The 12,448-nt window shown below is 47.6% G+C and overlaps 1 protein-coding gene across 1 annotated transcript in view; it reads left to right on the top strand.

The window, feature by feature from the left end:
* Positions 1-11,642, top strand: part of TMEM154 (transmembrane protein 154) — a 54,438-nt gene extending 42,796 nt beyond the window's left edge. Inside the window, exon 8 of the mRNA XM_057310123.1 lies at positions 11,309-11,642. Coding sequence (XP_057166106.1) covers positions 11,309-11,321 — 13 coding nt within the window. The 3' untranslated portion in view covers positions 11,322-11,642. The remainder of the gene's footprint in view (positions 1-11,308) is intronic.
* Positions 11,643-12,448: the final 806 nt, after the last annotated feature.

The following is a 12,448-nucleotide window of genomic DNA, read 5'->3' as shown; positions in this document are numbered from 1 at the left end:
GCTAGCTGGGACCCGCTGTTTGATTGGAACGCAGCCAGGTCTGTGGGCCAGGGGCTTGGTTCCTACGACATAGTCTTCTCCATGGCTGCCACCATGATGGTAGCTAGGTTTCAAGAGCAAATATTCCAAGAGATCAAAGTGGAAGGACATGGCATTTTTATAAGCTGGACTTAGAAGTCACATATCATCACTTCTGCCATCCTCTGTCATTTGAAGCAGTCACAAAGTTCAAGGGCGAGAGGACGTAAATGTTACCATTCAGTGTCAAGAGCAAGTGGGATGGGAGATACGTAATAGGCATTTTGGAAAACATCATCTTCCCAAGTTGGTGTGGCTCCATGCTATCCAGAGGAAATACAATAGGCAAGCTCACATCAGTGCCCTAAGGAATATTTGACCTCCCTGAATCCAGTGCCCGTAAGGCTGTCTTTGGCTTAGACAAGCATTCCTGGTCCAATAATGTTTGGTAGGTTTCATCAGCTACATGAGCCCTGGGACATAGCATAGAACAGGCTGGGGGGGGGGCAAACACATAGAAACTTCTGCCTATTCTCAGTACCTAAGGTTATAATGGGAGCAGATTTGATTGTGAGCACCTTGAGGACAGGGATGAAAACCGCTAGGCATCGCTGTGTCCCGAACAGTGCTTGGCACTAGGAAATGCTCAATAATCTTGGGAAAACCAATCACCTGCTGAGCTGAGAGTCACTGTACTGCCCTTAGTACCGAGTCAGTCTTTATCATCAGTGACAACAGGACACAAAAGAGAATTGCTTATTGTCCATTATCATTTTCTACCCAACTTTCCAGTTCCATTGTGTTTCCCTCACTTCCAGCTAATAGATTCTGTTGCCATTTTTAGTCTTTATTTGAAATTGTCCTATTGTGTGTGCTTTTCTTTTTTAGCTGTCTCAAATCCAATCTGGAAGGTGGCAGAGAACGATCATCATTGAACTAACGAGCAAGTGGAGGTGGAGGGGAAAAGGTGGCCCCCATTTGGAGGGGAAGGAACACAAGGGGGGAGCCCAGCAGACCACTGAAATCTTCTCAGCAGCTCTTTCTGCTTAGCTCTAGGCTCCCCTTCTTTGCTGTCTAGAATGTGCATGGGGAAAGGAAATGCAAGTTTTATTAATAAAAAGAGTCAATGATCTATTTTAGGTGATGATACAAGGAAGATATGGACGGTTGCCGCCCTGGATAGGAAGACAGATGAGTAAAATAAGAGGTGCTATAAACTCTTCTTGAAAGTTCTCCAGCCAGCACTAAATGTAGATGAAGCCAACCAAGCCAGCTAATGGGGCAAGATAGTAAACTATGGGACCCATTTATTTCTCACCTCCATGAATCTGTGCAGAAATTCCTCCATCTTGTTCCATGCAATGACTGACGACTTCTCATTTCCTGTGAATGTACCTTTCTGTTTGTAACCCATTCCATTCCAGATGGACCTCCATCCTTCCTCTTTGCGTATAGTGCCCAGCGCTCTGCCTTGAGGGACTGGGAATAGATATATCTGGGGAAGCAGCCAAATGAATTAATGTCAGCATTTGTGTTCTGAGTGGGGCTGGAGCACGAACAAGGGGAACACAGTGGGCTGGGGAAGGGAGTGGGGAGTATGTGAGGAAAAACTCTTGGGGAGTTCTCTGGTTCAACAGATGAAACCAAGATTAGTTGTGAAGACCAAAGGGGCAGGATAGGAAACAAAATTTGGAACACAAATCTGAGGCAGGAGTTAGACAGAAGCAGACTAGAAAGGATTGGGAGTGAGAAGAGTGAGGAGGGTTCTGGGTGATTTCCACAATGGAGATGAGCTGTCCAGAGTCCGCTTTCATTGGCCACTGGACGCACAGGGAATGGTGATCAGCCTGGCTTCATGGTGGAAGGGCAGAAAGGACACTAGATAATAATACCTTCTCTATGACAGAGTTGTGTCTCCTCCCTGTTAAGTTGAGAAACTCAGTTCTAGAGACACAGCATGAATATTAAACCCTCGGTTAGGATTCATGCTCCCACAGCATTGAGACACATGCCCTGACTCCTATCAGAGCTGTGAGAGGGGTGGGAGCTAACTGGATTGTCTGAGAAGGGGCAGACCACCTATATCTCTGGTCAGATCCAGAGTAGGCGACGCGACGTGTGGACAGGGCGAGGCCCAACACTTTCTTTTGAATAACTTTTACAAATTTGTCCTAAATAAATACACTTCTAATTTTCTGCCTCACACGTAATGTTGGTGTGTTTGTTTAAACAAGACTCTTGATTCCATGAGAAAATTTCCAACCCAAAATACGTCAGACCAAAAGAGACTTATGGGTTCAGGTAACCAAATTGGGCAGAGGCAGGAAGCTCTCAGAGGCCAGCAGAAGCGGGTTCAGCTACAGCGAGGGACAGCCAGACCAGGTACTCAAACACAGTAAGGATTCTTCCGTGTTTTTGTCTTTCCTTCATTGTCGGAAACAGCTTCCTCCACGGGGCTATAACTATGGCAGCTAGTAGCGCTAGGGAGCTCCTCTTTCTCTCTTTCGCACCAAAGTAGAAGGGAATCTCTCTCCCTTACCCAATGACGAAAAGTCCCGCAGAAGGACTTTTATGTGTAACCCTGTGAAGACGGTACCGGGACTGACTGGGGTTGACACTTCCCTGTGCTACCACAGGCTGAGTGTGTGTGTATCTGCTACGTGTGTGTGTGTGTGTGTGTGTGTCTGTTACACACGTTGGTTAGTTGGTGGGGTAGGTGGTTGATTAGTTCATTAGTTGGTTGGTTGGTTGATTGGTTAGTTCGTTGGTTGGTTGAAGAGGATTCATGAGGAAGCAGCTTCTAAAGGGAATCAGATTGCTCTGACCAGATGCAGGGCATTGGGACCAGCCACGCACGCAGATATCCCCCCACCCTACACGTGCTCTTCTTTCCCATTCCGCTTCCTCAACCACATTCAGAGTCAGAAGTCCAGAGAGGGCCAGGTTCTCAAGATGGCGGATCTACTGATGCTTTTCATTACCTTCTTTGTACATTTTTAATATGTTCTAAATGTTCCACAGTAAATATGTATTACCTTTGTCATTTATGTTACAAAAAACAGAGTGGGTAAGTTTTCATGAACCAAGGCAGAAATTTTAAGAACTTCAAACAGGAAAAACCAATATTTTTACAGCATAAGAATGTCTTGTGACACTTACTTGCAAAGCTAATGAATATATTTAAGTGTATATGACAGGACCACTTTTTGTAGGAAAGAGAAGGGGTTCAGAACAGGGGTTGGTAAAAGCCCTGAAAGCCTCGCTCTGCAGCGTGAAACGTATCGGTCTTTTTGTTTCTCCGTGCACTCCTGTATCCCAGGCTGCGTGTGGACACGCTTTGCGCATTTCTCTTCGGGACCTACGGGAGAATCAGTGTAACTTTTGAGACTCTGTGTTTACCTTGTGGATCGTGTCACCATTTAGGACAGGAGCAGAAGGTATTAAAACAGTTGTCAAGATGCTAAGAAGCTGAAGGAGACCAAGCCAGCATTAGAAAGACTTTCCCTACTGCATAATGTCTAATCACTTGGGCTCTTTCCTTCCTCTTCTTTTTTTTTTTTTTTTTTTACTACAAGAATCATTAAATATTAAAGAATATTTTGAATAAAGAGCAAAAATATCCTCCATTTAAAATCTCTCCCTTGCACACCTCTACAGTTGCCACAGTTTCTACAATTAACGCATACACTTTTCAAAGAGGGAATAAAGTATTGAAAATAAAGTCCAATTAAAATTCCACCCCCCCATCATTCTTCATTCCACGAGCCTAGGAAGGCAATTTGTATTCTTACGAGCGATGTGGAGTCCCCATCAACTCTTTCTAAGACAGGGAATGTGAGAAGAAGGCTGAGAGTGAACCCTGATGAAGGCCACGGGGCGGGGGGTGGGCACTTCCTCAAGCAGCCCGAGGGAGCGTGCTTTCCTGAGGATAGCAGGAACACTCGCCAGCTGCTGTTGGGGGCTTTAGAAGGGTCCATAGGAAAGGGAGCCAGGCAGAAACCCCGGAGAGAGAAAATACTAAAGGCCTTCCCTGAGGATGCCACTGGGATCCATTCATTCTGCAAACATTTATTGTCTCTACGGGCTCTGCGCCAGGCACTGAAGATACAGAGGAGAGGTGGGACAGTGCGGGAAAGCCCCAGCCTCTGGAGCCAGACTGGCTGGGTTTCAATGCTGGCTCCATGCTTCTGGAGAGGTTACCTAAGCTCTCTGTGCCCTATTTGCCTCATAAGATTTTCTGGAAAACCACGTGAACCAATCCATGTGAACGCTGTGAACAGTGAGTGCCCAGTGTGTGGCAAGGATTGTCTAGTGCTGGTGTTCCTCTTGTCGTCTCCCCCTTAAGGAGACCACAGTCCAGAGGCTGAAATGGCACAAACTCCAAGTTTGTCGAACAAGGGGAAGAACGTGCCAGGCTCAGTTGGTAGGATGCAGACTTGCTGGGAGTCTCCCCCCTGAACAGCCTGTAGGAAATTTCGCTGCCCAGGACTCTGGCCCCAGCACCATTTTGTAGGTCATTGGGTCACAGAAGGCTCTGTCACCTAGCGAGAGTCGTTCCAACTGGGAATGACAGCGTGATGATGCAGACTTCCCCTGAGCACTTGGTGACAGATACTCTTCTACGTGTTCACCTCCCCAGGCAAGTATAGTATTACCCCCGTTTTATTTTATTTTTTATTTTTTTATTTTTAGAGAGGGAGGGGGCGGGGCAGAGGGAGAGGGAGAGAGAGAATCTCAAGTAGTCTCTGCACTGAGTGGGGAGCCTGACACGGGGCTCGATTTCATGACCCTGAGACCATGACCCGAGCCTAAACCAAGAGTCGGATGCCTAACCTATTGAGCCACCGAGGTGTCCCTGTTACCCCCATCTACAGAGAGAAGAGTAACTTGCTCAGGGCACACAGGTAGGGTGTGGTAGAGCTGGGATTTGAACCCAGCTAGTCTGTTTCCCAAAGCAGACTGCATATTACCAGGCTCACTGTGCAGATGTGCCGTTTCCATTGACTGTGAAGGAATGATGCAAAGGGTGACCCTGGGTGGCGTTTGCCCACTTATTTGAATATCATTCATTTGTTCCTTCAGCTGACATTTACTGAGCCCCTTGCTCTAAGTAGGGCACAGTGGGACCTGTTAGGCACGGAAAAGAAGCCAGGATCCTCCCATCAAGCTGTTTCAAGAGATAAGGCTTGCGCCCAAATGCAGAGTGACAAGTTCCTGGGGAGGAGCAGATATAGGGCTCAGAGTCACAGAGGAGGAAGGATGACTGGGTTGGGGACAGCAGGCAAAACCTGAGGGGGAAAGTTGAATTGGAGCAAGGTCTTAAAGGGCAGAGCATTGTGACAAATGGTCATTCAAGAAAATGGCATTCCAGTTCTAGGGAAGAGCATGAGGAAGGGCACGGAATCGGGGAGCACAGTACAGCACAATTCGGCTGGAGCACACAGGGCGTGTAAGGGACAGTGGCAAGTGAGGAAGGAGGCACAGGGAAGCCAGGGCCTTGAACTCTGGCTGAGGAAGTTGGAGTTCATTCAGCGGGAATGAGGAGCTCTTGAAGACCTTGGGGAATGAGAGCACGGTGCTCAGCCCTGGGATTTGCAAGAACGGTCCTTACAGGTGGAGGGTGAGTTTCAGGGAGAGAAGCAAGTAACAGGAAATGAGTGTAGCAGCAGAGGGAATTAAGAGGAGAAAAGAAATAGGAAAGACACAGCAGATATGATCAGGTCACTGCCCACCCTCCTTTAGCTGCTTAAAAACCTGCAATGGCTTTCCATGGATTTTCAAATGAGCCAAAGTCCTTAATGTGGTCGGAACACTACCCTTGCCTCTTGGATCCCTCATGGCCCCTAGTGCTTTAGCCAACAGCCTTCTTTTAACTCATGGAGTACACGGTGCCCCTGCTCCTTCCTTCCTTGGACTTTCTCCCATGCTCTTTCCTCTGCCTGAAATACATCCCTGCCATCCCCCACCCCTCCCTACTCCTTGTCACTGTAGGTCCATCCATCCTTCAGATTTTAGCTTAGTCAAAGCCTTCTCTGGCCCCCATTGCGTCTTTGTAGCACGTGCTGCCATTGCAATTGTACATTTGTTTGCGTGATTCTTCAACTAATGCCTGTCTTGGTTGTAAGTTTCATGAGAACAGACAAATCCCTGCCCTTGGCTGCAAGCATCATGACAAGCAACAGATATCTGTTTGGCTTATTCTTGTATTCCCTGCACCAATCATCTCTTGAGCTAACACACGCTCAAAATGTTAGATCAACGAGTGGAGAATCTACAGGATTTGATAACTGACTGAATAAGAGGAATGAAAACTAACACCAGGCTTTGGACACTAGTGGCAGGAAACTTGGTGTTGCCCTTTGCTGCAACAGAGAACATAAGAAGAACCATTTTTCAGGTTCTGTTTTCCAGATTATGAACCCAGCATTATACAAATTGATTTGGAGGTCCCCGCAGGTCGTCAATGTGTCCAGTAGGCTGTGGCAAATTTAACACTACAATTTAAGGGGAGTATTACAGCTAGAGAAAGAAAGTGTGACAAGTTTGGGGGTACATTAATGAGAATTAGTTGCCAGCATGTAGCAGAAAATCCAAAAGAAGAGAGGCTTAAATTTCCAAGGGTTTGTTGTTGTCTCAACTACAAGAAGTTTGGAGGTAGGAAGTCCAGGACTGATATGGTGGCCCCATGGTCGTCTGAGACTGTGCCCTCTACCTTTCTATGCCACTGTTCTTAGAACGTGGATTCTATCCTCAAAGCCGCCTTTGGCCCCGATGCTGCTGGAGCGCTGGTCATCAAGCCTGTCCTGCTGGCAAGAAGGAAGAAGAGGGGAGGTGGCCCATGTTCCCCCAAAACCCTGATGCACTTATGTCTCATTGGCCCAAACCACTAGAAAAGTGGTGCATCTCACCTTAAGGAAAGCTAGAAAACGTAGTCCGTTAGGTGGGTGCATTGCTACCTTAAAGAAAGTCAGGGGTTCTCCTAAGAATAATGTCTATCGGATGGGCAATGGCTGATTCTACCACGGGAAGCCAGAGCCTAGATGAGATGGTTGAGGTCATGAGAGAATTGTGCAGTTTCATAAATGTTTATCCAGCTGAGAGGAATGAGTGACGGGTACACGGAATTTCAGAGGAGCAAGGAATTTCAGTAATCACCTAGAACAATCCTTGCATTTTGCTGATGAAGAGACTTGACCCATAGAAACAGGGGGCTTTGGCCAACATCACACCGCAGGTGGGTGGCTGAGCTGGGGCCAGAACCAGATTCCCTGGATGAAGTGAGGAAAGAGACCGGGGGGAGAGTTTGCAGCAGCCCCAGATGACCATACCTGAGTAAGGACTCACTTCATGCAACATTACAGTGAGTCAGAGGCGAGGCTGGCATGGAAGTCTTGGGTTTGAATCCCAGCTGTGTGAGCTTGGCCAAAGTACCCAGCTTCTCTGAACCTCAGCTCCTCTTCGATGTAATGGAGTGATGGCACAGAGTAGGCACTTTATCACTGGCGGTCACTCTTATCGTGATTATGAGAAAGAAACAAGAGTCTTTAGAATAAGTGAATGAATCAGTGAGCAAACAAAACATGAATGGATGAAATGACAGTGGACAGCTACCTGTCTTAGATGCTTTTGCTGTTTGTTTGCTGAGAGCTCTCGAGCTGGATGGCTCATTTCTTCTCTGCCCTCGCTATAGCTCTCTGCGTGTGCCCTACTCAGCATCTGGCTTCCTCAGCCTCCCGCTGGCCTTCCTGCCAGACCATGCCGTTCTCCTCTGTGACACCCGCACCCCTTCTGTACACGCCGATTCTATCAAAGATGAACTAGACATGGACTTCCTCCACTCCTTGATGTCAGTTGTCTTTTCCCACCCTCGCATATCCCCTCTCACTACCTCACCTGCTCCCCAACTTCCTCTCCCATCCAGCAGGCAGCAGATTTGGAGTGTTGACACAAGACTGAGCTTAGTGTTGTGGACAGTACAAAGAAGATGAGAGTCATAGAGGCTGGCCTTGAATTGTTTTCAATATGAGCCATAATGACATTTTCTAAGACATCATGACTTCGAGGTATGATGCAGACAGCTGTGCTGTAGCTTTATTTTTCCCACCTTCCCCCTTTATTGCTGATATTTCCCCAACTCTGTCGTTATCTACTCTTTACAAAGTTTTGTGTTATTAGTTCTTGTGGAATTTTAAAGGCTGGGAAGTAGTTATATTTATGGTCTTGTCTTTCCTATCTTAAAAAAAAAAACAACCTCATCAATTCAGTATCAACACCCAAGGTAAAACAGCATTAAATTGCCAAATGAAACATGCAAAAGCTGTAAATACACGTGAGTTCCTCGTAAAATTAATTTATTCTCTTTGGGCAGATACCGGGTTCTGGTTTGATTTGGAAATGCAGAATTTATGTCTGTTGTCAAATATGGCAATAAGTCCCCTATCGCTGTGGCCAGAACCAGATGCCAGCTGGAGAGGAAACAGAGCTCAGTATTTGCCTGTCTGAGAGAGTTTCACATCCAGAGAGCCTGAGGCCCTCTCTGCAGTCAGAACACTCCTGTATTTCCTCTCCTACAGGCTTCGGCTTCTACCACTAACCAGCTGGGGGACTTTGGGAAAGCTGCTTCACTCCCCCGGGCCTCAGTTTCCCCATCTGCAAAACAAAGCAGCTAGATTAAATCATTTCCAAATTAATACTTGTCCCACCAAAGTGCACCCAAAAACCATCTCCTTGAGCAGCTTCTTAAAAATTCGAAGCCAAAGGGGGTTTGGCCCACGAATCCACAGTTGTAATGAGCATGTCAGGTCATTCTGAAGCAAGGAACCTGTGGACCCCATAGAAATCTGCCACAAGCTCTTATTCGGTCTCAGTGCTGTATCTTCCTCCGAAATATATTGCAAATAAATTCTCAAAGAGGCAGAAGATGGAGGAGGAGAAGGAAGAAAAAGAAAAAGAATAAGCAAGAGCCCTATTATCCCTGGGAGCAGAGGTTTGAAGGGTAAGCCCCAGGGTTCCCGGGGCTGAGCTGCTGGCGCCAAACCCTCGCTGCCCTGAGCTCCCAGAGCGCTCTCAGCTCCATACGCACCGCAATCTCCTTCAGAGGCTGCCTTTCTCGTTAGTTCCCGTTCCTTGGGAATGAATATCTCTGTTTCCAAGGACGAGACCTCTGGCTGCAGGATCTACCTTGACTTACTGGACATTTTCAGCAGCCCCTGCACAAGGCCAAGTGAGACCCCCAAGACCTGACGAGATGCCGACACAAGTGAGGCATGACTAGCTTTGAGAAGAGAAGATCTTCTCAGTTTTCCACTGGTGGGGAAGCTCAAGCATGGCTCCCTCAACACCCACGTGCGATACTTTCAAAGACCTGCTCCCTTCAGTATGGCTCTGAGAGGGCGAGGGGAAGAGGCTTCCTTTCCCCTGATGAGGTCTTCCTGTTGCTAGTTTAGGGTGATGGGGACAATTGGACACTTCTTTGGCATTTAAATCAGGGACTGTGAGTACAGGAAGTTGAATCATGGCCAACAGTGGCTAGAACTTACTATGGGCTGGGCAACATACAAGTAATTTACCTAACTCACTTAAGCCTCTCCACAAACCTGTGAGAGAGGGATTACGATTGTACTCAATTTCCAGAAACTGAAGCAAAAGAGGTGAAGTAACGTGCTGAGGGCCACCCTCTAGGAAGCAGGAGACCTGGGATTCCAGGCAGGGCAGTCTGATTCGGCAGCGGAAGTTCTAAACCCCTTGGCTCAACTGCCTCTCCTATGTTCTGAGGAGTCTCAGCCCCCCCCTCAGCTGTGGCCTGCAACCCCAAAGAGCTCCTTAGCCATTCCTTTTGCGATTTTTCCATTTGCATCCTCGGTCTGCAGGAAGGCTGTGTGGAGAGAGGGCCAAGCAAAGAGGGATAATGCTCTTGGGATAATGGAGGCAGCCTCGAAGCCTTGCTTCACAGTAAACATCCAGAAATCTGGGGAAAGCAGGTAGCTTTGTTAGGCAGAGAAAGTACTGGAACTGCTCAGCAGTGATGATCAGACCCTTTGGGGCCCTGCTATAAACATACCCGCAAATAAATGCAAGAGAGAAGCGGGAACAGCTGTAAGCCCCTCCTCACGCGCTCCAATAACTTTCAGGGCAAAGGGCTAGTGCTTTTCCTTGAGGGTTGTCCTTTTTCATTCTTTCTTTTTTTTCTTTTTTTTTTTTATGCCCAGGTAAGTATGCTCCTCTTATTCTTCAGGTGATTAGATAAAAAGATAAAATGCCTCGCACATACACAGTTTCCTCCCGCAGGAAGTGAGCGGATGGGAGCGATTCACTGTGATGATGAATCACCACCTGGATTTGAAACAAACACACCTACAAAGAGACGCGGGGTGTAGACTCAGTAAATAACCAGCTGACTGGCACTTCTGAAACCAATTGCTGCCACGGATTCGTTTTCCTAATCTTTTTTTTCTCTTCATTTTTCAACGCTCCGGAGCCATCCTAGGCAGCAGCCTGCTCATTCTCGCCATTAAAATGCAGAGCTCTCTCTACCTTCAGAGTCCTGGGAGCCAGGCTCAGTACAGAGGGGAGAAATGAGGGCAGGGCTAAAGAGGAACATATAAAAAATAAATGAGCCATTCATAAAAATGAATATTATTACCAAAAGGAGCCGTCTGCCAACATCTCCATGTATATATTAACTCAGCTGCTGAGCTCTGGAACAGCGTGGAATTAAGCCAATGCATCATCTTTTTAGTGGTTGCTCAGTTGATCTATTAACTTTAAACAACCAATTGTGAAATGAGCACTTCACTATGCCGTAATGATGATGACGCTCCGGCCGGCACTATTTTTTATAACGTAAGCTTGAAAATTGGTAAAATAAATTCCGCTGTGCTTAGCACGCTCTCGTAGCCCTCCAGAACCAGATATTCAGGTGTGGCGGGGAGACGGCTCCGCTCAGCCAGCTTCGTGAAGTCATTTGCACAAATTCTAAAAACCGCCTTTATTTTTCTCCAGCTTAGCATATCTTTCCCTGAAAATCCAAAATGCCAAGATGCTGGGCTTTTTGCTGTCTCCGTGAGCGATTGCAGATGGCTTCTTCTTCTTCCCACTGAATCTTCCCACTTGCATCTCGGATGCCTGTCTTTTCCTCCGAGGCCTGCACGTCGGTCGAGGTGACAGTATGAAAGAGGCCCGCAAAGAGCCTGGGTTGACAGCACCGTCCCGGAGACAGACTGAGCCCCTGTTTCTTGCGTGTTCGGCGTTTTGCTGGTTTGCCTGATGTTTTTGTTCTTTGCTTCTCCAGGTCGGTGTTGTGATCTGGCCCCTACTTGGAGGTGGTGACTCTGAAGAAAAGTGACTGATTCCCACCCGTGGCTTGTGGCATCAGGGTCATTAACTTTGCAGCCACACCTTGTAAATCTCTCCAGGCTACAAGCTGGTGTCTGTCCCCTGCGGTTCCTAGAACAATCCACGGCAAACACTGACAGGAAGGGCCATTATGGTCGTGGATGTTCTCACCATCTGGAATGGTTACAGTTGTCAGGATCGGAGATGACTCACTGTGCTGAGGAATCATTTCTCTAATGGCAGCACTAATCAGGAGGGACGAGGCCGTTGCTAAGTGCCGCTGCATGGAGAAAATACCCTGCTAGATGAAAAGGAAGGGCCGTTGATTTGCTTTTGCTCATTTGAAAATAAAGTGGCTTGGAATGTCATCCTTGCTTCCATCTAATGACAGGCCAGCCTCCACATCAGGAGCTGGCCCCTCTGGCCAGCCTTCAGGAGTGTTGGCTGTTTCTATGGGCAGACGGGCTCTCTGTCCTTCCTCTCTGGGGGCCCCATGGAGACTGGGCAATTTTCTCTGCTGGAGAGTTAGCAGCTTGGTGTAGAAAGGGCAGTGCAAACAGATGTGGATATGGGTTTTTATGCAGTGTTTACCCTAGTGCTATACTGCACAAACCCTCACCCTGCCATAGACTGTCCCCTCCCTGCTGTCACGGTCAGCTGGGGGGGGGGCAGGGGAGAGGCTTTGGAAACTCCCATCGGCAGCTGGAGACTCTGAGGGGGTCCTCAAGCTCATCCTGAACCCTAACTGTTGCCTTCAGAAGGAATCAGCCCCGACCACCCCTTGATTTTGGACTTCCCGCCTCCAGACCTGTGAGAGAATACATTCCTTTTGTTTTATGTCACTCAGTGCGTGGTAATTTGTTACCGCAGCCCTGGGAAACTAATTCGGTGGGGGTGCCAGCGACCTTGTGTGTCAGAGGAAGACACCAGATGAGAGCCAAGCAATCTCCCCTTAGGACGAAGAGTTGTCATCGGCTCCTTTGTGAAGTAGCTTCACCAAATATCCCTAGAGTTTGTGCTCGAGGTCACTGTACTGTAAAATACAGGAAGTTTTTATTTCATGGGGCGGGGTCGATTTATCTGAATCCACTCCTTT

This window comes from Ursus arctos, unplaced genomic scaffold, assembly GCF_023065955.2.
Source record: "Ursus arctos isolate Adak ecotype North America unplaced genomic scaffold, UrsArc2.0 scaffold_11, whole genome shotgun sequence".
In the NCBI taxonomy this organism is placed as follows: Eukaryota; Metazoa; Chordata; class Mammalia; order Carnivora; family Ursidae; genus Ursus; species Ursus arctos.
Note: the sequence above shows the minus strand (reverse complement) of the source record. Positions and strands in the feature narration are given on the sequence as shown.